The sequence below is a fragment of the Cygnus atratus genome, chromosome 6, assembly GCF_013377495.2.
Source record: "Cygnus atratus isolate AKBS03 ecotype Queensland, Australia chromosome 6, CAtr_DNAZoo_HiC_assembly, whole genome shotgun sequence".
Classification (NCBI taxonomy): domain Eukaryota; kingdom Metazoa; phylum Chordata; class Aves; order Anseriformes; family Anatidae; genus Cygnus; species Cygnus atratus.
In genome coordinates this window covers 25,701,989-25,728,050 of record NC_066367.1, presented here as the reverse complement: position 1 = coordinate 25,728,050, position 26,062 = coordinate 25,701,989, and the positions used below count along the sequence as shown (strand labels likewise).

At 44.7% G+C, this 26,062-nt stretch overlaps 1 protein-coding gene across 6 annotated transcripts in view; it reads right to left on the bottom strand.

The window, feature by feature from the left end:
• Positions 1–26,062, bottom strand: part of SEMA5B (semaphorin 5B) — a 274,579-nt gene that overhangs the window by 31,357 nt on the left and 217,160 nt on the right. For all 6 annotated transcript variants that reach the window (XR_004777167.2, XM_035536719.2, XM_035536718.2 and 3 more), the window contains 4 exons: positions 14,145–14,262; positions 7,615–7,796; positions 4,380–4,523; positions 1,312–1,459 (listed from right to left, as the gene is read on the bottom strand). Coding sequence is in view for 5 of the 6 variants with exons in the window: in XM_035536719.2 (XP_035392612.1) it covers positions 1,312–1,459; positions 4,380–4,523; positions 7,615–7,796; positions 14,145–14,262 (592 nt within the window). In the remaining variant the exon portion in view is untranslated. The remainder of the gene's footprint in view (positions 1–1,311; positions 1,460–4,379; positions 4,524–7,614; positions 7,797–14,144; positions 14,263–26,062) is intronic.

Sequence of the window (26,062 nt, the reverse complement as noted above, 5' to 3'; positions counted from 1 at the left end):
AGAAAACAAGGGGGTACGCTCTGGATCTAAAACAACCTCCATTCACCTTCTCTGACCTCACAGGTACAACACGGTGCTGGGCACACCACAAAACATGGGGACTACGGAGGCAGAGGTGCCTCAGGTGGACCTTGAGGGTGGACTATGCTTACTATTTTTATGTCTCCCTCAGGTTTGTGTTTCTCTGCTGACTCAGGTGTTCTTGCCCATCTGAGTCCTGTGGGGCTTAGAAAGCATGGTGCATCATGGGCAGGAGAATAATTCAGGCAGCGCATAATAATAACAGCAAACTAGTTTTCTGCTGTGACCCTGATACGCTGCTCTCAGGTCGGCCTAGAGGAGCCCCATGAGGACAAAATGTCAGTAAGGTTTATTCCTTGAAAAGTTTACTGTATTAAGATGGTTTTAGATAATCCGTTTTTACAGCTATTTTTTAATTTTTGTTTGGTTGGCTTTTTGAATCCTCTAGTGAGGACTACGAAACATTTGCCATCCTTAGTGTAGAGATGAGCATCCACAGAGTAGAGCCAATATCCGGGTGGATGGGGATGTGGTGTTTCAGGGTCCTTACAATTCTCACCACCAGCAGGAGGATTCCAGTGTAAAGCATTGAGTTCTTGTCTAAAAATAAATAAATAAACCCATATTTTCTGGCAGAGGGAGAGCAATGTAATGCTTTAGGACTTTATGATTCTAGAGTAAATGCCAAACAGCTTGTGAACAGATGGGAGGTTCCAGATCAAATCTGCTTACACTGAAAGAAAGCTCTCCATAAAACTAATTAAAACATCTGCACAAAACAGCTGCCAGAATAGGAAAGGGAAAATAAAGAGAGAAAATTGGTAGCCATTGCCTCATTGATGGGTTAACTGGGCGTTTGACCTGTTGTTTACTCAAGTATGACAACGAGACTCATTTCTGATGTGTGCAGGGCCTCCTTGACTCAACAGGGTCATCCTTGGGAGTGGGATAGAATAAAAGAAATGTAGAGTGCTGCCAGTTAAAGGACTTGGTATCAAGCGTAGAGAGGCCTACGAAGTTCTCTGTGTGCCAGTCTGTTCTAACCCATACACACACACAGACACACACGCAGACACACACACACACTCAAACCAACTTCACTGACTTCTGGAATCTGCCACCTCTCTGCTTCCCAGTTCATTTCAGCATCCTCTCCAGCAAGAGCTGAGGATAGCAATTTCTTCTAGCTTGAGAAATAAAACCAAGATGGAGAGAGGAGTTAAATAACACGTCCCTAGAAGCTAGATGTTAATAGGTGTCCCACATGCAATGACAATAAACAGTACATACCACAGCACAGCCTGGACATGTATTTCCATTTTCACAGGACCTCTGCCTTGAATGAATTCCTCCACCACAATTCACACTACATTTATTCCAAGGACCCCATGAAGACCAAAAAATTGGTAATGGACAAGGACTGTTCTCATTACAGAATCTGAAAGAAGAAAGCATATTTCTCAAGTAATGTCTATGTCAGTACAACCCACGGGCAAAATGATGACGGATGCAAAGCTACACTGCACACTGCATTTGGGTGCACTTATTGCATGCACAGAAAGCCAGCAGAAGGTTGACACAACAGTCAGATTAGCAGTATTAGTGCTCATAGCAGAGAACTGTGCTCTTTATAAAGAGTGGTTAACCAGGCTGACAGGACATAGTTGGAGCAAATGGTGAAGACTGGGTTTTCGAAAGTGAACCAAACTTTTATGCACTGTAATCCAAACTTTTATGCACTGAATTTACGCAAGAAGTCAGAAGCTGAAGCCCACGTGCCAGAAAGAGAGATAGTGGATGGTAAATATTTTAAAAATCAGGCTTTTATTTAGGAAACTAATACGAGGTCAGCTCCACATTGATCTGTCACTAACGGCAGGTGCTAAACACTTGACAATCTTCCTGTCCCATGATCTGGCCCTTACTGTTCCTTGGTTCCTAAGAAACTAGTGTTTGCAACTGGAGCTGAACTAGATGCTATGTGCATCTAAAGGCAGGCCCTAAATTAATGTTATTTCATGTTCCCTTTAGAAAAGGTAACTTCAATTTTGTTCAGCTTTTTAATCAATATTGTTCTCAAATTGAATCACACGGGATTGTAATTGACTCAGATGTAGTCTTTAAAACCCAAAAAGGACCATTCTGAATGGCCACAAATCACACCAAACATTAAACTGTCCTGAATAAAGGAAGTTAAATGAATTGCCCTTTGTATTCTGAGAAATGCAGAAAGATCTGTCTTAAGTGACCACTCAAGGGACAAGCAACAGCCTACTGCCAAGCAGAGGTGGCCTTTAATAAAAATGTCAAAGCTGGAAACCAAATCAGGATGCCTTGAAGCATGTGTTTATTGAGGGGTTGGGTTTGAAGAAGCCCAGTCGACTGGCAGCTAGCAAATGTGACGCCCATCTACAAGAAGGGCAGGAGGGTAGACCCGGGGAACTATAGGCCTGTTAGTTTGACCTCAGTGCCAGGGAAGCTCATGGAGCAGATTGAGTGTCATCACGCAGCACTTACAGGGCAACCAGGCGATCAGGCCCAGTTAGCATGGGTTTATGAAAGGCAGGTCCTGCTTGACGAACCTGATCTCCGGATGAGAGAAAGGCTGTGGATGTGGTCTACCTTGATTTCAGTAAGGCTTTTGACACCATTTCCCACAGCATTCTCCTCAAGAAACTGGCTGCTCTTGGCTTGGACTGGCGTACGCTTCATTGGGTTAAAAACTGGCTGGATAACCTGGCCCAAAGAGTTGTGGTGAATGGAGTCAAATCCAGTTGGAGGCTGGTCACCAGTGGCATCCCCCAGGGCTCAGTACTGGGGCCAGTCCTCTTTAATATCTTTATCGATGATCTGGATGAGGGGATCGAGTGCACCCTCAGTAAGTTTGCAGATGACACCAAGTTAGGTGCATGTGTCGATCTGCTCGAGGGTAGGAATGCTCTGCAGGAGGATCTGGATAGGCTGGACTGATGGGCTGAGGTCAACTGTATGAAGTTCAACAGGGCCAAGTGCCGGGTCCTGCACCTGGGGCGCAACAACCCCAAGCAGAGCTACAGGCTGGGAGATGAGTGGCTGGAAAGCTGCCTGGCAGAGAAGGACCTGGGAGTATTGGTTGATAGTCGGCTGAATATGAGCTAGCAGTGTGCTCAGGTGGCCAAGAAGGCCAACAGCATCCTGGCTTGTATAAGAAGCAGTGTGGCCAGCAGGTCTAGGGAAGTGATTGTCCCCCTGTACTCGGCTCTGGTGAGGCCGCACCTCGAGTACTGTGTTCAGTTTTGGGCCCCTCACTACAAGAAGGACATGGAGGTGCTCGAGAGAGTCCAGAGAAAGGCAACGAAGCTGGTGAGGGGTCTGGAGAACAAGTCTTACAAGAAACAGCTGAGGGAGCTGGGGTTGTTCAGCCTGGAGAAGAGGAGGCTCAGGGGCGACCTCATCGCTCTCTATAGGTACATTAAAGGAGGCTGTAGCGAGGTGGGGGTTGGTCTATTCTCCCACGTGCCTGGTGACAGGACGAAGGGGAATGGGCTAAAGTTGCACCAGGGGAGGTTTGGTTGGATATTAGGAAGAACTTCTTTACCGAAAGGGTTGTTAGGCATTGGAACGGGCTGCCCAGGGAAGTGGTTGAGTCACCATCCCTGGAGGTCTTTAAAAGACGTTTAGATGTTGAGCTTAGTGATATGGTTTAGTGGAGTACTTAGTGTTAGGTCGGAGGTTGGACTAGGTGATCTTGAGGTCTCTTCCAACCTAGACGATTCTGTGATTCTGTGAAATAGTGCAGATAGCTCTGAATGTTAAAAAAAAGTATTGTTTTTTAGTGATCTTGCATAAAATTTGCTTACTTTAGAGGGGAAGAAAGATGTTTTTCTGATGCCATGCCCTGCAAAAACTCAACCTTGAATCTGTGAGTTAAGCAGTATTCTGTCTTGAACTTGTTTTGGTGCATCAGCACATAGACTTAGCAATGGTGTAATTAGAAATGAAAGCTGCACACGTTGAACTGCCTGCTAAGGGACAGATCAGAACAGTGTTAACTATCTGTAGATTCTGCACTGCTAACAGCAGACAGCTTCTTCTTTCACTGAGGTGGTCAACCCTCTGTTTTGGGGATGAGAATACTTGTGAGGGTCTCAATGGTCATGCCTGAGAGAAGAGGCAGCTCTGCAGTCTGGGATGGTCACAGGCTCATTGCAAAAGAGTGGCCATGCATGTGAGCAACCTCATCCCTCCTAGGCTCTGAAATTCCTTCTGCTGTACATATTCAGCCAAACAGCCTTCCTCTGCATTCATAGAAGATCCACCACTTCCAGCTGCCAACATAACAACAGAAGTGATCACACGATGTTGTTAAGGTATCTTACCTCTCTTCTCTGCTCTGTCCAACACAGACCCTGCCTCCATACCGTGGAGCAGGGTTGCTGCAGGATCGCTGGCGGACCTGGAAGCCTATCCCACAGGAGGTGCTACACGGGGCCCAGGAAGACCAGGGTGTCCAAGCGCCATTTCTAACAAAGAGTTTGAGAGAGAACAGAGTATGGGGGTTACCTAACAGTCTGCCTATGTCATGCCATGCTTTACAGTCAAACAGATATGTCTCTGATAGCAGAATGCTTGAACCAGTTGGAGAAGAGAGACATTCATTTCAACCAGACTTCACACCAGCTAATATTTAGCAAAGGGATTTCCAAAAGTGCTTAGCATTGGCCTTACTTCCTCATCATTGAATTATCTAAGAAATGGATAGGAAGAGAATGAAGCCAACACTGAATGATTTGGAAAATGCCTGCCAGGATTTGCTGGGCAACAGTGTGGTTGCTACAACTCTCACTGACTATTCCCCCATCATCTCCCCTATGTCTCCAAACCCCCCTTTTCTGAGCCAACAGCTGGCCCCAAAGTTCTATCTCCTGGACTCCTCTGCAAAGAGTGCAGGTTTTGAGGCTCATCAATGCCAATTGTGCCAAAGGATATTAAAAACTTCCCTCTAATTCAGTAGGTACTGATGCTTTAAATCTCTTACAGCAAAACTGTTGCCAGCTCCAATCATTCTCTCACAAACCTCATAATATTTGGTGTTTTCCTAAACCCTTCGGCATTGAGTCCTATTAGGTGGAAATCTCAAGTTTCATAAAAAATAACAGTAATTGTTTCTAGCTTTCATGGCAGCCTGCAAGCATCATTGTAGTGTGACCTTAAATCTGTAGAAACCAGAAGGCAATTAAGAGCTCAGAGGTAGGATAGAATTTCAGGGTTTAATGAGTGATCGCATCTCGGATGAGAAGTGGAAACCGAGCCTGAAGCAAATGTGATGTAAAAACCCTGAGTTTGCATCTCACAATGGAGATGTCGGGACACATGCATGTGGCTGGCTTCTGTGAGGATGCTGCCATGCAGTACCTCCACCATGTGCTCACACAGAAGCTGACATTATCATCTTTAAAATCTCCTGATTATTAAAGCTCACCTTGCTCTGATTTAGCTGCACTACTAAACCTCGGAGCCTCACTAAGGCAGGCTGGGAGGAACTGTATCTCATCTCTTCTGTACTGCAGGTTTCATTTCATTTGAAGCCAGTGGCAACGCTCTGTCTTACAGAACTGCCTCATCTTGACACTTTGCTGCCTAAAGCCAAAAAAAAATCTCTTTTTTGTTGTTGTTGTTATTTTTCTAAAGAAAAATCTTTCTAAAAAGTCTAGTCAAAAAAACAACTCAGGTGCTCTCTGGTTCTTGAAAGCTAAGCTTGAAAACAGATGTTAATTTTCAAAGCATTTACTGAACTAATAAAACTGCTGGCAAGAAATATTTTCTGGCGTAGCACCAATGAGGGCAGAGGATGAAAGTTAAAACCCACATTGCCCTTCACACTTTTTCTATTTGTTATCAACTCTTGCCTGTTCTTGGCAGCTTTATTTCAGAATCTTGCTAGCTATTCCTTCCCTCCTCTTCTTGCTCTCTCATCCCTCCTTCCCTTCCCCTCTCCTACCCCAAACAAGGTCATAGAACAAGAAATTCACTTACATAAAAATGTTACTCTTCTAAGTTATTCTTCCATGTTTTAACCCACCTACTATATCCCCAGGCCTTAATCCAAAGCAAAGATTATATGTTAAATTGTGAAAGGAAGAAATCAAATGGAATTTGCTATTTGCTGCTATTATGGCAAAATAGGGTAAGTAATCTCATCTAGAAATTCATCAGGAAAACAATTCTCAGCATCTATTTGTGTGTTCAACAATTTTTAACAGAAATAAAGACACTTTCCATGTTCAGATTTCCAGCTTTCTAATAGAACTCATCTTTAGTCATCCTGATTTCTCTTTCAAGAAGAAAACTTAATGCCATATGAAGTCAATTAAAGGAAATTTGAGGGCTGAGGTGGATGTAGGATGACCAGATGTCCCTATTTTTCAAACCATGCTGTTTTCCTGTGTCTTAAGATTGAATAATCTATTTTTCATCCCCTGCTCAGAAGCTGTTCTTGCCTCTTTTGCCATCAGAGTAGTGCTGAGAAACCCATCCCTCTGGCATAATTTGCCTTTACCAGTGACATGAACAGACAGCCTTGGGAAGGCTCCGCTCAGCCCACGGTGGCAGCACAGGGGTGGGAATGACTACACATCTTTTAGGTAGCACAGCCCACAACTGGAAGGAGAGATGCCAATTCAAACATGAGTACTGCTGAATATTTGGTGCCAAGACCAGCACTGATCTCTAGGGAGGAGTCAAGAGACAGCTGTCCTTAATGGAATGAACATCTGTAAGGAAGATAAAGTAGATAAAAACCGAATTGACCCAATATTTACCAAAATACTGGCTGGCCCCACCCTGGTTAAGTAGTGCTTACCCTATTGCCTCGTCTTTCCTTGAGGCATGACATGATGTAGTCTGAGGGTGATGGGGTAGCATGGGTATAAACACCATGGCTATGTATAAGGCACCCCACCAGAGGACATTTAGCTACCATACTGCTGAAGCATGAGCTCCAGGCTTCACTGGGAACGTGGCACTTTGACACAAGCCAAGCTGCATGTGTTGTTTACCTGCTGTGCCCAGCAGATGTGCCTCCTAGATGCCTCTGGCTGCCAGGCCAGCGTGCTGCAGGCAGCGCACAGGACCGCAGAGCAGTGCAAACAAACCTTGCTCGCAGCCACGCGAGGTCCTGTCTCTACAAGCACCGTTCTGAAGGAGCTCTGCTTTTGGCAACACAAGCTCAGAATTCAGTCTCCGCAAAATAACGATCGAGAGCTTACTGATGTTTTTTACCTTACTGTTGTTCAGTTGGCTAACAACTAACTCTGCCTTACTCACCTCCTCCTGATGGATGGGTCACTACTCACTGTACCCTTCAGGGAAACTGTGGCACAGTGTATGCAAGGTTAACCTTAACATTAATTTGGGGTGCCCAACTTCCAAGGGCCCTGGCCGAGACACCTGAAGGCCCCAGGCTCCTTCATTTTTCACTGACCTCATGCTGGACCTCATATACCTCAATTTGGCTGGGATACAACATGGTCACAGAAACACAAGGAAAGAGATAAGCTGTGGACAGACACAATTCTTGTTCCCTTCCCAAAAAGCACAGAGATGCCGAGATACCTTGAACAATTGGCGACCTCAATCCTGGCCCCTTCACAGCCACGACCTCCACAGCGAGGACGCGGGCTGTCACATGAACGTGACCTACACATACAGGAGCCCGTGCTGTCCCCATCCGAATGCTCACACAGTTGCCATGGGGACCAAGGCCCCAATCTTCCATTTGTTGTCAGGTTTTTCACCTAGATTAAAAAAAAAAAAGGTCATTAATAGCAAGTTTACATTTCTGGAGACAGCCCCACACTAGAAATGCCAAACAAAGCTGCCGGGGGGATTAAGATGCAGCTTAGATGGGAGCTGTCTGTGCTTGTGAGCAGGATTCAAAGCAGAGGGTTGTTTTCAGGCTGTGCTGCGCCGGTGTTTACCTCCGAATTCCACCCCACATACCTAACGTGTGCGCGCAGGCACCCGAGCCTGCCCCGCCAGCGCAGCGCCCATCTGCAGGCCGCGAGGCCACCGCACTCGCGCGCCCCACACGGCGCAGCTGCAGCCTTCCCAGCAAGGTGACGGCCAGCCATGGCTGTTCCCTCTGCTACGCTTCTGCCTCTGGGGTGTTTGGGCCTGTTCCTGCCGAGTATTTCCTGAGGCAGCGGTTGTGTAACCACAGCGACCGGCTCAGGCTGAGTTTGGCCCTGTCCAAATGCGCCATAAATGGAACTGCCTCCGTTTCTCAACAGTGCTGTAGCCTACGTGGCTAAGCTGGGTGAAGGACAGAAGGTGGAGGAGATGGTGGTGGCTAGAATTAATGCTTAGGATCGTGTACTGGGCTGAAGAGCAAGAATTCATCTCAAGGCAATTTACAGGCCAGACCACACTGATGTTTGTTTCCTCTGCCCCTTGTTTCATTGCCTGCTCAGCGTCCAGGAGCCTGAGGCTTGAGCTCCCTCTGCACTACATTGAAGTGAAAATGCAGTAGTCCTGTGAGAAAAACAACTGTTCCAACCCAGGATGGCCTTCCAAGAGATAGGGCATCAGAGCCTGCTCCCATGTCTTGTTTTAACCATTGCTGCTAGGTGAGCCCAAAGATGTGGGCTGAAGGATTGCTGCTGGCAGTCAAAGCTGACTTGAGAAAAGCAGTGCTGCCTGCTGCTCTCTGGATCGCTCCCAGGCCACCGCCACCTTCTTGTGCCCGCTGCTGCTGCTGCTGGAACCAGCTCTGACAGCAAAATTCAGCAACTCCAGGACCATGCCTGGGAGCCTGCTCTGACACCTCTGCCCTGGGCTCCCCCTTGTTCCTGCCCAGGTACAGGTGCACCCCAGCGCAGCTCAGTCCCCTACCATCTGGGAACTGCTGCATTTAGCTCCTACATCAGACAACACATTTCCACACCGTGGTAACAACCTCAGGGCTACACAGCCCCCCTCTCCCTGTCACAGAGGTGCTGCACCCAGATAATGTGTAGAGATATAACATCATAGACCACCTGGGCAAAGCAGAGTAACGGTCCCCGTAGAGCAGAGAACTCTCCCCCGGTTTCTCTGAAGCCCCAACACACGCCAGGTAGCACAAGAAATTTGGACACAACAAGCAGTTAATGCAATGCTGATAGTCTTACAGCCATGATACCCTATGGCTACAGAGAGCCCATAGTATCGTGGTATGCAGCCAGCTGTAGGAAGGTTCAAAGTGCTGTGCCAGATCCAAGGTCTGCAGCTCGAGAGTGACGCTGATGCTACTCCTTGAGGAGCTGAGGGTTACCTTGGTTTCCCTCCCATGCCACTTACCTCTCCTTCTTCTCCTTCTACTTCGTGACTGGCTTTCTCCTTGCTACAGTGCAGCATCATGATGCACCCTTCCCCAGCAGCTCCCTCCATCCTCCCCAACCCACGTCCCAAAGCGCAGAGCCCCCCAGGTCGGACAGCACCGAAGGCAGCTGCCTGCGCGTGGCTCATCCCCATGGGGTCGCTCCTGGGGTGGTGGGATGCTCAACAGCTTTGGTAAACCCGTTGGCAAAGGCAATGCTGGGCTTGGCCTTGATGTTGCACGCAATGAAGAGCAAAGAAAAGAGGAGGCTGGGGCCCTGGCGAACGGCCCTGACCCCAAATCTGAGCCAGCTACCGCTGACAAGTCCCACTGTGCCATGCTTGGCTGAGCTCTGCAGCCAGCAGGATCAATCCCCTGGGCTGCCCCGGGCAGGGGGGGGATTCATTTCTCCTGCTTACCAGACAGGGAAACCAAGGCACAGAGAGGCTGCGAGCCTGCTCAGGGTCCACAAGTGAGCCAACTGTGGGCAAGGGAGCAGTGCTTTCAAACACTCATTGTCTAAAACACTTTGCTCTGAGCTTCTCTGAGCCTGGCACTACATTAAACACCCATGATGAACCTCTTGTGGGCCGTCATTTTCCCCTCTCACCCATCTACAGCAACGTAAAAAATACACAGCAGTGACCTAGAAGTAATTTAGATCTGTTACTGTGCTTGTCAGGCAGCAGTTGGGGGGTTTCGAGCATCTGTTGCAAACCTTTGTTTGCAGTAGATTATCATGTCGTCATAAAAATTTGCTCTGGGCTGCAGGTTACAAAGCAAAATGCCCAGAGAAAAGAACATTGGGTTTTGTTGTTGTTTTTTGAATTTGTTGTTTTAAACATGCACGCAGTCAAAAATCAACACTGTTTGGTTGCTAAAAGTCAGGGAGAAAAAAAAATCAAAAGAACTACTTGAAGATATTTAACGCTAGATTTTTATCTCCTCTTTTCTCCTGCCTTACAAAAGTCATAATCCAAATATTGGATCATTTCTGTTCATTTTTGAGCCAGAAAGCCTTGCTGATTCCAGCAGGGAGTTCTGTTCAGAAATCAATGGTATGATATGGCCCGTGGCTTCAATTAAAAAAAAAAAAAAAAGCTGACAAATAATTATTGGCTCATAAGTGATACTGGGAAGCAACCCAAAAATTAAACAAATAAGCAGCCATAGCTGAAATGTTGAGATTTATAAACGTGTCACGTTGAGAGTGTGGGAAATTTTTTTTTACTTATGAAATTACATATGGATTATTATTCCATCTTTAAATTCATAATAATATCTTCAAAAGAGCAAACTTAGGAAGTGGGATAAAAACTCATCTGCATTGATCTTTTTCAGGAATATCTTTACAAGGTAAATCCTTTGTAGCCAACACAGTGTCCATCAGACAGAGAGGACATCTTTAAAAACATCCATGATCAAACGCCCGTCTGTAATCTGACATTACTACTAATTCCAGAGTTCTTGTACTAAGTAAACTGATATACTCCTACCAAAGGTGTCACCATTTTGTTTCTTCCCTGTACCATCTACAGGCTCAATTGCACGATCTAAAAATTCGGACTGACCGCTCCTACCTCCTGCTGCCAGGATATTTTCAATGTTCATTCTGATATTACTGATAAGGCTAGAAGCATTCCTTGTCCTTTTGTTATATCTGTACCTCCTCTTAGGCTTCACATGTCAACTGCTTATAACTTTATCAAGCTTTGATTATTTCAGCTGGAAGTTGCCATTTTGGCTGTTTGATAGAAGCTGAAAGTTCTTTCAAAGTTTCAAAGTTTCAGTCAAAATATTTAAATAATTTCTAAAACCAAATCTAGGAGGAAAGAGTGTTTGTCCATAAGTAGCAACATTTTCTTGGAAACAAGCTAGTGATCAGAGCAAGGAACTGAACTTTATGTCATTGGAACAACTTTTTGCAATTTCCATAAAAAGCCACTCAAATCTGTCTAGGGTATAAAATTCCTCAGAGGTGGGGAGGAAAACTGTCAGTTTTCAGAGACTCATGGATTTGATTTTGGCACGTGCAATCCCCTCTGTGCACTGGGCAGGCTCCAGTGGGCCAGAGTAGGGTTATCCTGGGCAGTACAGCTGAGTGGCAGCCACACACGAATTGAGAGGGGCTGACTACACAAGTCTGTTAGTCACCCCAAAAATGAATTTGGGGGATCTAATGGGCAAGAAATTCGGGTAACATGGAGCAGATGCAAGAGGACTGAGATAGGGGTTTGCTGGATACACAAAGTTGGGACTACGACGAAAAACCCATGAGTTAGAGCATCATTTGGATCAGCATAAGGAGGACTGGACACTTAATTGGCATTACTCAGTTCCTGAGTTGCAGACCACCATCATCAGTGACACCATGAACTCGGTTACTAGAGTGTGTGAGCCAAATCTAAACTTCCTTTCCTGCTGGTGGTTCATGTTGGCGTCAGAAAGATATAAAGTAGGATACAGTGTTGTTTTTTTTTTTCTTCTGCTAATTATATATATTAACCATTGCACAATGGTAGATTAACCAGTGCACAATATGTTAAAACACCGTATGATTAACTCTGTATCTAAGGTCCCTTAATATTAGATCTAGATAGTGGGAATCTGTGGTGCAATGTGGTGCTGTACAAAGATGTGCAGAGCAGCTCTGAACAAGCATGTTTGCATAAGATCAGCAGTCAAGTTGTGTTAGTGTTGTGGTTGACTCACAAATGCCTGGCCCTTGTAGGATATAATTCAATAATATGCCAGTTCTGGCTTTAAAAGTTCGTGTGTGCCACTCTCTTAGCTGTGCCAGGACATCTGTTTGTGGGCTAGGCTACAGAAGAACTCCTGAAATTATGCGAGTTAGGAAAAGTTTATTTGGGAGGAGTGCTTTTAATCTACACCATGTCACACTGGAGTGTGATCTCACATACAGCTGTACCAGCACAGCTGAGTGCCTGGTGCCTGGCCCAGAAAAGTGGGGTGAGAAAAGCCAGGACTTCTTAAGATGGTAACTCATCAAACTGAAGTCCCAGCACGGGCCTTTTTCACCAGTGACAACTGGCATTGGGTCACTGCATTCCTCTGCCTTTCCAGCGGTGTAACATGCTGCCCTAGACTTGCCTCTGCTGACCACGATCTTTATCCTGCACTGAACACGAAGAACATACTTGTACATTGCTGATGGAGGTGTTTAAATGAGCCATCCCATCCCATGCCAGAGGTGAATTCATTCCAGCAAGGGGCAGAGGAGAAAGAAAAAGGAAGCACTTGCATGTGGCTTCTAATGGGCTTGGCAGCTCATCAGTTGAAGAGCACAGAGCCAATGTATGCAGCAGAATGACAGCACCTAAATGGAAAATAATCTACAAGGAAAACGTTAAAATAATGTGAAACTAGCATCCCAAGAACAGCCATTGCTGTATATTCTGTGCTGGATTTTTATGACCTTGAAACAATGATCTGGAGTAGCCTGTTCCCTAGTGTGCACCACAGCAGACATGTTCAAACTAGAGGATTAACACCTCACACACCTATCAACAGACACAGGCATTAAGCAGGACGAGATAACAGCATGGGCAATCAAGAAGCACTGCATCCCAGTTCAACACAGGAGGGTTATAAACACACAAGCATCTGAATCCAGCAGTGAAAAACTTAAGCCTGCCAAGCTGAGGATGGATTGAAGTAATGACTAATATTTCCTGGGAAAATATGAGAAGTAAGGAAGATAAGGGGAATAAACATCACAGTACCTCCAGATATAAATAGCATACTGAAGATATAACCCATCCAGCCCCCTCTTTCTGTCTACCGGACTTATCAGTATTAACATGCTAATTGTCGTTAGATAAAGCAGATAGACATTAATGAGAATTTTTCCTCCCCTCCATCCCTACAACTTTTAATAAGACTAGTTTTCCTTCCCAACCACCTCACAGGTATGGTTGAAGCAGCAAGAATTAAATTTGGCCAGATGGTTTCTGGGGATCACAGCCAGGAACTGGATGTTGAAGTCGGAGAAAAGGGGGTGGGCGGATGGGAAGGGAGCTGGTGAGCCAACTCAAACTAATTCAAGCAGACACTTTCTCTTAACTGCTGCCTCTCATGGAGACCATGAATATCACAGAGGTTTGGTCTTTGGCCTGTTGAATTGAGGTTAGAGCTGAACTCTCTCTCATATTCTCCCTCTTATACAGACTCCCCCCTTCCCCCATGTTCTCTAATAGATATGCATCTTTTTGTTCCCCTGCAAACCACCCACACACGCCATGTTTCTCTGCTGCTCCCTAGGTGCCTCTTCCTGCCAGTGCAACATTTCTCCACCGGAGTCATCCCATGGGCTGTGCTCAGGGATCCGAGAGGAAAATGAACTGAATGCTGCTCGAGGACACCGTACGTCACCGACTGTCATCTCCCTGTCCTGCAAGGAAGCCTGGAAGGTGGTGCAGACAGTGGGGCAGCCCTGAAACACCTCAAGTTTCATCTGGGGTTTACACGGTTCTCAGCAGGAACCCAACAACATGATCCACCCTTCTCCACCTAGCAAGGGTGGGCATGAAGGGGACTGAAAGCTTGCTTTGGGATCCCCCTTTTTGGGCAGATAAATACATTGGGGGTCTTTGTGCTCTCAGCAAGTGACTGTGCACAGATATTAGAGGAAGTATGTGCCACTAGGCTCTGAATGCTTTTTTACCAGCCAGTCCTCATCAGGCTGACACATGCTCACTTGCAATATTCCTTTTACACATACACACACACTCACATGTTGGTACGTATATAAACTATTTCCACTTACCGGGCACTCCGTAATATTTTGAGTCCACAGGCTCATGTTGGAGCTGTCCTCAATGGTGGTGCATCGCTTCTGTTTGTTATCCCAGCCGCAGTAGGGGTCTCTGGCTCCTAGGCATTCCCTGCATGTGCAAAGAGAAAAGATTAAAGCTTTTTGAGACTGTCTAGCTCTAAAGACACATATTCAAGCATAGCGCTTGTATATGACAGCTGTCAACTGTACCAAGGCTCAGCAGAAGAAACAATTTCTTCTAAGCAGAGGTTTACCTGCTTGGAAGGAGAGAACGGCTGAATAGAAGGGTGACAGGACACAAAGCAAATATCACTCATATAAACTGTAGATTAAAAATCAGTTCATTTCTTTCCAAGGCCTAGGGAAAGAAAATGACTTTACAAATTTTAGTCAAAGAACACTTGTCATTGAGATATCTTTGTGCCCCCATGTAATCACTCAGCAGGCCAAATCTCACACAAAGCAACCTCTGTGAGTATGTTTTCTGACACTATGTCCATCCAAAAGGGTTAGACAAGCAGAATTAGCCAATGGACCAGTAATAAAGGCTTTCTATTAGTCCTGGTCTTTCCTGGAACAATGGCTTCATTTATAATCCCAACATCAAGATGTCAGTTTGGAAAAGTCACAGCAGAACATTATTTCTAAGCTTTTGGCTGCTTTGAACACTGCTGTATTCATTTTCCTCCTGAATCCATATTTACAGGCTAAGTGTGTGTTCCCAACATGTGAGCCGCTAAAGAAAAATAACTAAGGTTCCTACTGCCACCGAACAGAGAAGGTCAGTCACTGAATTAGTCTGTACCAATAAAATTCAGCTATATTGGTTGTTCCCATGAGTCGCTTTCAAATCATTAATTTTCTGTAAGAAAAAAGAACAGTACCAGCCACACCATGCATGTGTTAGTGAAAGACAAAGAAGAGAGGACTAAACCCAAAAAGATTTGCAACACTATTTTTTATTCCAATAATCCATTCTCTTCTATCACACAAAAGGGCCACCAGGATCTTTCCAAAAGTCCCAAATGATTTGAAAACTGCCAATTAGGCAGCAGCAAGGGACCAAGGAGAAGAATTCAGTTCAAGAAGTTAAATGGGAGAGTAATAAAATTTATTCTAAGGGTTGGTATCAGTATGATAAATGAAACATCAAAAAAAAAAAAAAAGAATCAAATGCAATGAGATGTGAACGGCTCCCTCCCAGAAATCTTTGAAATCCTATTAGCCTGTAATCAGCCACAAATGAAAAAGCATGTCCCTTAAGCACAGCTGAAAACGCTCTATCAGCCTGTACTGACTCCACAGCCATTTGCCCCAAAGCAAACCCTTGATTGTTTTGTTGTCTGGTACCCATTGCTTTATATATATATATATACGCACACATATATATACATGTGTATATATTTATATTTTAATTACAAGTTTTCAGTTTGCTCCTACATTGCAGAAAGACATTTCCTCTACTAAAGATTTCACATAGTGAGCTGTAAGGAGCATAACTTCATCTTTCATACATGGAAGGTAGTTACAAGGACTGTCTACTACATTTTTCCTTCAACTGCTTCAAAACACCCAAGGAAAATGCAAAGATGATTTTGTCCCAGCCCCAGGCAACAGAACATCAAATATTTGCTTAGAAAAGACTCCGTATCCCCAGTCCAAGGATGCAGAAGGGACATGTGCTGTTTTGCTCATTACTCTGGCTAGGCACCCCGGTCCTACTGGCATCCCACGCTGCCCCCGTCCACGCCGTGGGGCTGCCTCCACATGCAGAGCTGCCCCCGCCATGCAGCAGCCCCTCGGCAAGGTCGGCATCGAGTCAGTGACTGAGCAGCCACAGGGGCATCTGCCCACCCTCTAGGTAACAGCACTTCAGGAGGGAGCTGTGCGGCTTCTAGAGAGAAGAATAACAATGAGAAAAGCAATGGGGAAAAAATGAGGAAAGAAGAAAGCCTGGGCTTTTAGTTACAGAGGCTTTTGGTCACGCTTTCAGACCCTGACACCGAGTACATGCTATTGTTTCCAACTGCATGAGGCCATTTTGCTGGGCGCCCAGCGAGCAGAGAGAGGTCATTGTAATTCATAACAGGGAAGGCTGTTGTGAGCATCACCCTATTATGATACACATTTTCTCTGAATTTAATTTATAGGAAAACATGTGCTGCATAAATTCAGGAAATAATCTCCATATGTTCTGTGCTGCAGCCCTCAGCAGCTCTGCAGGCTGCAATATATCCCGGTTAGGCACTGACCACTTTGCTGGCACTACTCGTAATGTATGTCATGTAGCTAATGTGCTGCTCCCGGCTGAGAGCAGCGGGCTGCAGGTCCCTGATGGAGCACTGGGGTGGCTCAGCCCGCCTTCCCCGGCCACCAGCACTGGTCTCCAGCTGATGGGCAGAGGCGAGGGAGCTGCAGAGCTGTGGGAAGGCCGCGATGCCCGGCCCTGGCCAAAGCCTGGCCCTGGGAGCAGGGAGCTCCAGCCGTCTCCGCTCTCTGGATGCTGGGTGTAATGGATCCCTACCCAGCTGCTGCTGCCATCCAGGCAGAGCCTGGGCTCTGCTGAGTTGTCAAAACGTGCACTGTGTAATTTAACAACCATCAAAGACCGGGACTTCTCTCTATCTGACGGCAGGCCCTCAAAACCATTTGAAATCTAAAAACAAAATAGCTATGCTGTCTGCCTCCCTTCAGGATTCAGAGCCCACTCATCTGCCTCAACTCTGGTAAGAAACCTATTATATCAACTGACAGCAGTACACTTAGGGGTGAGGAGGAATGTTATTTACTTACACACAATTTGCTCCATTTTTTTCCTTTTGTAAGCAGGAAAAGCATTACAATGTGCATTACTGCAAGAGAACATTTCTGGCAAGTACTTTAAGTGAACACTTCAAAACCCACCCTAATTTATATCTTTACAATATCTTTAGGATATATGTCCCTATTTATGTCATTAAGTGATAAAACCACACCAGCAAGCACACACCAGAAGACATACATATGTATGCATGCACACAGATCAAAATGCTTCACAAATGCGTTGTCATTCTTAGTAAATCAGGCACTGTGGTGTGGAAAATGGAAAGATATCAAGGTATTTCCCTGTGTGCAGAACACAAAATAAATTGAAATGTTTATGTGTAAATACCATTTCATATTATGATACTGCCAAAAGGTCTCACACAGGCCTCCAGTCCCAAAGTCATGCAGGGCACTATGTAAATACTGTGAAATAAGATACAAAGGAGTTACCATGCTATAATGAAATTCTGATGTTTCAAAGTCCATGGGACTTGAGCCATTGGCTCGGAGGGGCCAAAATTTCATACCATACATAGAGTCTTCAGCAGTGAAAACTACAGCAAGGTTATCTCAGTGGCAGGCTAGGAATGCCCCTGGGAACTAATGACACAGTATCATTTCCCTTCATAATTCACACAGGTAGAGGGAACCCATTATCCCAAAAGACTACCCGAGCGTGGCAGGTTAACACTGGCTGTATTAATGCTAATGACTTAGTTAATGAAATCCCACAAAGTAGGATGTTTGTGGAAGTGAGATGGTGATGATACCACATGGTCCGTGCCCCCAGTTCCCCTCTGGCCATCTAGTAACTGTAGTGCATTCAGTGAGGACCCAGGAGAATACCTCTTGACGGATATCTAAGAGGTTGGATTTATTATGACAGGGCATTACTATCAATAGCGATTCACTTTAATTCATTGCCTTGCAATACATGTCTCATCTGAGGCATAATGGCATACACTGAAAACACTCAATTGAAAAACAATTCCATTTGTATCTCCTATTCAAGCTATTTTTTCTCTGGTTCCTTATTCTCACTTACTAAGGACATTTGCATGAAAATAAGATCTTACTCATAAGAGCTCACCTGCTGCCTGCTGTCTGGGAGCTGTAAGCCTCCCTGTTGTTGGCTATTGCAATCATTTTTACCACAGTCACCGGGGATAACACAAAGGATTATCACTGTGCAAGTGGGGCAGAAAGCACAGTGCTCTGAAGTCAATGGAAACTCTTAGCTATGACTCAAAAGAATTTTTACAGGGCCTCTCAAGCCTGGCTGTGCTGAGCCTTCACTAATAGCATTTGCTGTAAAAAGGCTTCTGCTACTGAGACTCTGATCCTGCCCAACATCTCCTCAAGAAGAGTCACAGCTTCATGAAGGAAGGGAGAAGCACTTTTTTGCTTCCCTGTGCCCCAAGGGGCTACTTGGAGACATGTAAGGCATGAGGCCATGTAAATACCTCCATCAGTATTCCCATTCCTTAGAGGAACAGGGAAAAGGATCAGGGAGGAGAAGATGAAGGGAACCCAAAGGCAGAGGTAGGAAACTGGGAGGCACCTGAGAGTTATGGGTCCTTCGTGTGTGGCTGAGAGGTGGGCCCAGTACCTTGGTCCCTGTGGGCAAACCTCATCCTCCTAAAATATAAATGGGTCATGGATAAAACAGGAGTTCTCCTAGCGCCATCCCGGGGGGGTCTCTGAAGGTTCCTTCCTCTCACACATCCCCGCTGAGACCCTGTCTTGGGTCCTAATCCCACCTCTGCTCCCCATTCCAGGCAAGTGACATTGCTGCAGCAGCTACAGCTTCAGCTTCTTCGGGAAGTGCTGCTCAGCACCATGCAATGAGGTGCATTGCCGGACAAGGAGGTCTCTGCTCAGCTCAGTGTGGGAGCTGCTCACCTATACACTGAAAACCATGCATCACCAGACTTCATCTTTTTTTTTCCCTTCTTTCTTTTAAAGTGGGCTAGATTTGTCCAAAGAAACAATAATGACGGATCATTGAGCACAATGCTTCCTAAAGAGAATGCCTGTTCCAAAATGCATTGCAAAGCAACAGCAGCCTTCTGATAAGCTAAATAACACAAGGATTTGGAAACTTTTTTGTAATAGCCTGAAAGACATATTCTTTCAAAATCTTCATTAAAACTTAAATGTCTGTAGTTCAAAAGTTTCTGATTCCCTCTTCAATTTGCTCTGGGTCTAGATAACTTCCTCTTTTGCTTGTTTTACCCTGAGAGCTAAAAAGCTTTAGACTGTGTAATAAATGGATCATCAAATCAATAGAACCAGACCCAAGAGATTAGTCTTCAGCAGACCAAAGGAAAGAAAGAATTACTAAAGCTTCTTCCCACTCTTACACACAAACATGCCATTTTGTACCAACAGCCAAGGAGTTGTCACCCAGAGCACTCACACTACAGGACTTGGCTTTTCTCATCTGCCAGGATGCGCATACCCTCCCACTTTTGTTCCCTCTCTCTGTATTTACCTCTTTCTCACCACTTTTTGATGACTAAGAGCAAACAGGAATGAAATGACAGGACATCACAAGCTGCAGAGGCAGGGCTGTAGACCCAGAGACTGAGAAGCTCCTTTCCCAGACCATGTTTTCTAACAAAACCCCACCGTCATGCCAAGAGAGGGTTCTGCATCTTTGCTGATGATTTTTGGAACCAGTGGTGAACATCATAGTTGCCAGGGTGATACAATAGCTGTCATTTTGCACCTAGTCCTTTGAAATCCCACAGGCATCACCAATTAGTTCATTAGAGGCACAGAGATAGTAGTGCCATACACCGAATAATGCAGTGCAAACATTTATAGGCCTGATCCTGCAAGGCAGTGAGCAACCTACGCTCATCCATGCTTAGCACCACAAGAGCACGGTCAGCATGTGTTCAACTTGCTCTTCTGGGGGAGTAAGATCCCACAATTTCACATTGGTTTTCTCCACTCTTTGAGCAGGTAACTGAGAGAAGAGCACTCTGTAAGCAATACGGGGGTTTTAGCTCTGTCACTCAGTTGCGAGCATGAGGCTGTTTGGCAGACAGGCATTTCCTGACAAGGTTAGCTTACTGTCCCATTGCTATCAACCTGCGGAGGGGCTGAACTATGGAAATAATCATATTAGCTTCCAGCCAACCAAATCATAATTACTGACAACCTCAATAGCCCATGCAAGGGAGAGTGGACTTCTGTCTTCCCTAAAGCCAGATGGCATGAAAAGAGAGGAATAAGAATCAAAAGGATGTTCGTGGCTTAAGAAAATAAGATTAGAAAGGGAAAAAAGCACCAGACCTTCAAACAATCCCCCTAATTTTGACACCTTTAAAAATTCAAACTGCAGAGATGAGTTAGTGATCTGTGCAAATCCATTATCTTTCCCCACTGAGAAGAGAAGCCAAGTGGAACTGAGCTGCTTTAGTCAGGCGCTGGTCAAGCAGCAGCTTCATTTCTCAGCTGGTGAATGCAACATATTCTGTGCCAGCTGTTACTGCTCTTTGCTCAAGACTTCTAGCCACAGACTTCATAAGCCATTATTTGCAGAATGGGGCACTGCTCAGGAAGAACATAGTGCTGCTCATAGGTACCACCACCGCGAGGGCTTCGGCTGATGTTCATCTAAAGAGTGAAGGTTTGGTATTTTGCCATTTGATACCGGACACTGGCATTTGATACTGGACACAGAGAATCTGGAGCGTTCGTGTGCTGTGTGTGTATGCAATTTATCACCCACACATGCTTAGCATCAGTGCCTGGTGCTCTGCACATGATTTGTTTGAATGCATAGATTAAAGCCATGGTGTAAAACAACCTCTAGAACTGAGGTCCATTTGTGAGCCGAACACACGTAGGTTATTTGAAAGGAACAATGCACAGACACAGGATTTTCATAGGCAGTTTCATTTCATTTTCCTTTCCATGTCAGGGACCTTGACTTGCTAGTTTCCACCTCCTGCCTTACTGTTTTCAATATCTCTTTAATCGATTGCAGTTTATAGATTATGGCCTCGTACAGTTTACACAACAAACTATTCAATTTCTTACTTTCTGACATGCCATTCCATCATCTTTTAGCAACAGTGACTTCTTTATTGGATAGGTGTTTATTTTTATTTTTAAAGCTGTGAAATAAAACAACATTGCATTTATTCAAATATGAAGATTAATGCCATCACAAGAAAAATTCTGATTAAATCTGGATTTATGTTTACATCAGTAAAACAGGTTATTAAAAAAAATGAGTAAGCGTTGCTCCATAAACACTATCTGAAAGACACTCTTGTCACTGTGCCAAACAAAACTAACCTCCAACAAAAACAGAAGTACAGAGGGTCACTGACTACCAGCGATGGGATCAGTCATCCACAAGAAGACTCGGCTACTATTAAAGTCCTAATGAAAGGAATAGCCAGAAAGAATTCCTGAATGTGGGGCATGTTTGTCTGGACTGTGAAGCACAGCCATTTCCTAGCCTCAGCAGGCTTCTGAGCCTTAAGAAAACATGCCCCTCAGGGCTGCCATATGGCAAAAAGCAGAGTGGAGCAGACATCCTTTGGAAAGGCAGCTTGGGCAAATCAGTGCACTCAAGTGTTATTCCCTCTCTCTGCCCTGTGTCAGTCAGTGTCTGAAGGCAGCTGTCATATTAAGATGTGCTCTGCTTCTGCGTTTCTGCTTTGTGGTTGCAGATCTGAGACTGCTGTGTGAACATGGCAAATTCCTCTAGTCTGGCGCTGTAGGTGGATCCAGGAAAAAGGGTGCTTTAGATGAGCTAATCTACTGCTAGGGGGACAGACAGGTGCTTTACGTAGCCTCTAGAAGATGCTGATGATTTAAGGACAAAAATAATGCTAAAATGGCAACTTAGGAAGGGAGAGAAAATTACAAAGGCAGAAAACTTAGAAAGAAATTTAAGTGATAATAAAAGTCTACAGTTATCACCCAGGCTGCAAAAAATAATCCACGTTCAAGCAGCTCCTTTGTGAAAGTTGGATTTTGTTAAGCTCTGGGTAATTATTTTCTGCTCAACAAGATATAGATTCGACAGACCCTTTGTATGTTAATGTATGTTAGAAAAGGCAAATAAATATTAGACTACCTACTGCAACTCTGAGGATCTAACATCCCTTCACTAATGCTGGGCTATTTCAACACCGTGTAAGGGGCAAAACGGCCCTGCCAATGTAGTCTCCATTATTTTTTCCCATGTAGCTACAAAAACACCACCAAACAACATCAACTCCACTTTTTAGCAAGAGACAGCATCACTAAATAAACAGATATTCTTGAAATCCAGCCCTACCCACGTGCAGACTGAAGTGTTCCCACAAATGTACAGTATTTTGGTGTTCTGACATGTAAAAGACACCAGGCAGAAGTACAACGATATGTTTTTCTACCACCCATGCATATTTTATGCACTTACAGGTATTTATATTTTATACTTAAAACAGCAGCAACAACAAATTTGCTCTAGGTCCAGATTTTCCTCCCCAAAGAGGTAAAACAGCACATCTCCTAATAAAAAGTTGATGATGCCTCTGTAGCAATACAATCAACTGGTAGTAACACCGGACTTCTGTAACACCTCTGTGCTCTACACTGTAAATGCAGGCTGGAAGCTTGAGACACGAAGCAAAGCAGCCATGGCAGCAGTAAGGCAGTAGACATCTGGAGCGACGTTGCTGAATACGACCACTGCTTAGAATACAAATCTCATGACCTAATAGTAGCAAATTGCAAGAATTGACAGAAGCAATGGATATCTGCCCTGGGGCTTGCTGGAAGCTTCAGTTATTAATCTTGTTTGTATAACAGTAGCATCAATGTCATCTTAACATTATGTATTCCGAGAAAACTACCTGTTTTCCTGTCAGTCGCCTCTGTGTTGAAACTAATTTCACACAGCCCACCTAGCAGGTATCAGATGGTAATGACTTTTAGACATCATTGATCTGCATTGGCCTAAAGCCAGTCTGCTAGAGGTCCTGCGAAGGATCCATATTCTAAACCACTCTTGATCTTGCGAGCAAATCACCTGGGCAGTATGCTTTAAAAATAAGGAGCAAACAAAAGCCCTCAGCACATTCAACCTCCCTGCTTTTTCCTCCCTCCCAGCAACTCCAAAGCTCCCCCCCCAAACAAATCTGCAACCTAGTCATGACAGTAAGGAGGCAGAAGCCCTGAAATTATCTGACTTTACCCGGCAATTTCTGAAGTGACCTTCATCTGTTTCAGCAGTTGAACAGCCCCAGACTCCTGCTACTGCTTGGTTTTCTTTCTACCACAGCACCATTCATTCAGGGCCATTTGCATCGTTCAGAGCTAAAAGTGAGCTCCCAGAAAGTATGCAGACAGCTTAAAATGAATGTAAAGCTTACTGTTGGTTTGTGTATTTAATACGAATGGGAAAAACTTTAATAATTCATTTGGTTCTGAGCAGGGCCCTTCCACTCCTTCATCCTTTGCCCTATCCTTTTCAGTAATGCAAGCACCAGCAATCTCAGCACAGGCTTATTCCTCAAACAGCCTCATGCTGGTTTCCCTCCCGGCACCACACTGCACGTCTCTCCTCACTGCTGTTTGTGATTCCCTCGTACTCAAACGCCATCTACAAAGTATGCTATTTTCTTCTTCCATGCCATTAAAGATAACGTCAAATAAGATGAAACTGAAAACCAATCTCTCTGGCATCGTACTGGAAACATGCCCCTGCTCACTGCTTTACTGCTTACCCTTGCCACCTTCTTTCTCAGTTTCAGACACACATGGCCACATCCCTTTCCTAAACTGTTCAAGTGAAGCTCTTCAATCACTCTCCTTAGACCTGTACCATCCCCTCCAATCTTAGAGGTCCATATCCTGCAAATAGTATGGATGTGCTTAGCTTTACATATATAAGCAGCTACATTAAAGAAAATGGGAGTAATTGCCTGCTACAGCAGATGCAAATGTGTTTTTGGGATAATTTTGCACTTCTATTTAAAGAACACAAATCCATTTCATCTACCAAACTTTATTCTTTCCAAGAGCCTTAGTGATCATGGTTCTGTATGATGTCTTCATTCTCTGTCAGTGGGAGTCTTGCTATTTACTTAAATGCAACCAGAATGCCAAACCAGATGTTTAGTGATTTATTCTGATGTATTATTGGACACTGGAGATAACAAAAGATTGGGGTGAATACTCTCCTGTCTGCCTATGAAGTCTCCCAGAGCTTTGCAGAATTATTGGTGGCACAATAATTAGCTAATTTCCTTAACCTTGGAGAGGCCAAATCAGCCAAAGCAGATGGAAATCAGTGATTAAGCGTTATAACAACATTTTCATAGGATCTTACCTTTCCTTCTGCCTCTGTTTTTAAAAGGATGTTCAATGTGCTAGATATTTCTTAAAACTTTCCAGGAGATATTTTCAAAACAAAATCTGGGCCAGCCTCAGCTCAGAAGAGATGGATGTTCAAGGTCTTTGATTAATAATAAAGCATCAACGTCACCTCAGTGATCTGCTAGTTGCTGGGCTGCACTCAACAACAGTCTTCATTTCCTGCCCTACCACTTTTACCATTTTCTCTCCCATGCTTTTTACCCAATGATCGTTAGTTGTTTTCCTTGGAGGAACTATTGTCACTCTGAAGAGGTCAGGATTTCCAGCCCATATTCAATTCACTCTTTCCCTGAAAGTTGGAAATATTAAGGTCTCTTCCCAGACCGTATTATTCATCCAACTAAGTTCCCCAACATTTTCACTCCTGAAATCTGGTACTTTTGTGTCTGTTTTTGCAGTCTTAAACTCAAATGCTTCATTCTTTTGTTACAGAGGATTTTGTACCAGGTAAGGAGTAAAAAAAGAAGAAAATAGCAACAACAGTAAACACCAAAGCAATGCCCCAGCTGATATCTCAGATCCCTTAAAGGGTGGTATGGAAGTGGTACAAGGACCTTGTTTGGAATTGCAGTTCTGCACTTTGGAAGGCAGGTACAAAAGGGAGAAGGAGGGCAAAAAACTGCCTCATTACTGAGGCTGCTGACCCTTTTCTTCCAAAAAAGTCCCTGGAGCCATTTCGAGAGTTACTCACCTACACGTACTTAGTTGTCTGATCACGGTTCCAGAGCTATTTAGAGGTGAGTTCTGTTTCTCACACAGATCTCAAGTCAGCAAATAAGAGTACTTGTCAGCTGAGTCATTTCTGCTAGCTTTGCATTAAGCACCATGGCCAGAGGGGATGCACAACAGAATTTAGGCCAAGTAGGAGGGCAAAAGCTCAGCATAACTCAACAGCAAACTCCCTGGAACAGGGTCAAAAAAGCAGGCAGAGTTCAAATGACAGACTGTCACAGTTGCACGTGAGAGGATCTGGCGCTCCACATGGCCTCAGAAGCAGGAGCATCTCCGCTGCTACGAGGTTGACCTAAGGTTATACTCAGCCTGATGGGATACCCACACATGAGCACTGCACAAGGGGGAGAGGACAGACCATCCAAACTATTCTCAAAACCTCATTGTGCAACCAAACTGCATCCCAAACCTGCGAACTGCAGGTTTTATGCAAACTGGAAGAAGGAAGAGGAAAGAATGAATATCATCATTAAGTGCATTAAGACAAACCGTTCAGGACTGAGAAAGCAGAATATTTAAGAGACCCTCTGGTCTCAACCCCAAACACACTTTCTTCTGTTCATTTGAATGTGTAATAAAGAAACAGCTACAATATCACTCTGAGGCCGGCCTCAGGGTGCACAGAGGCACGTGGCCCTGATGCTTCAAAGGGGCACTACAAACAGATCACAAAATACTCCCTAAACAGGCAGCTTCATTTTACTACCTGTCTGACTGCAATTCCTAAAATTAATAATCTCATCCTACCCTTTGAAAATATTACTAAACAATTCCTGTAGATAGGCCCCACCTGAAAATAATGGTCCAGATCTTTAGTCCTCACCCCTCTACAATTCAAATCCAGGATTTTGTTCAGATACATTCTAGAGATACGGTGGTGTCGGTGACAAAGCTGCAATGCTGGCTCTCCAAATATCGCTCCCCAAAGCTTGAGGGCAACTTGAGGTAAAAATTCAAGCTCATTTGAAAATTGCAGGCAG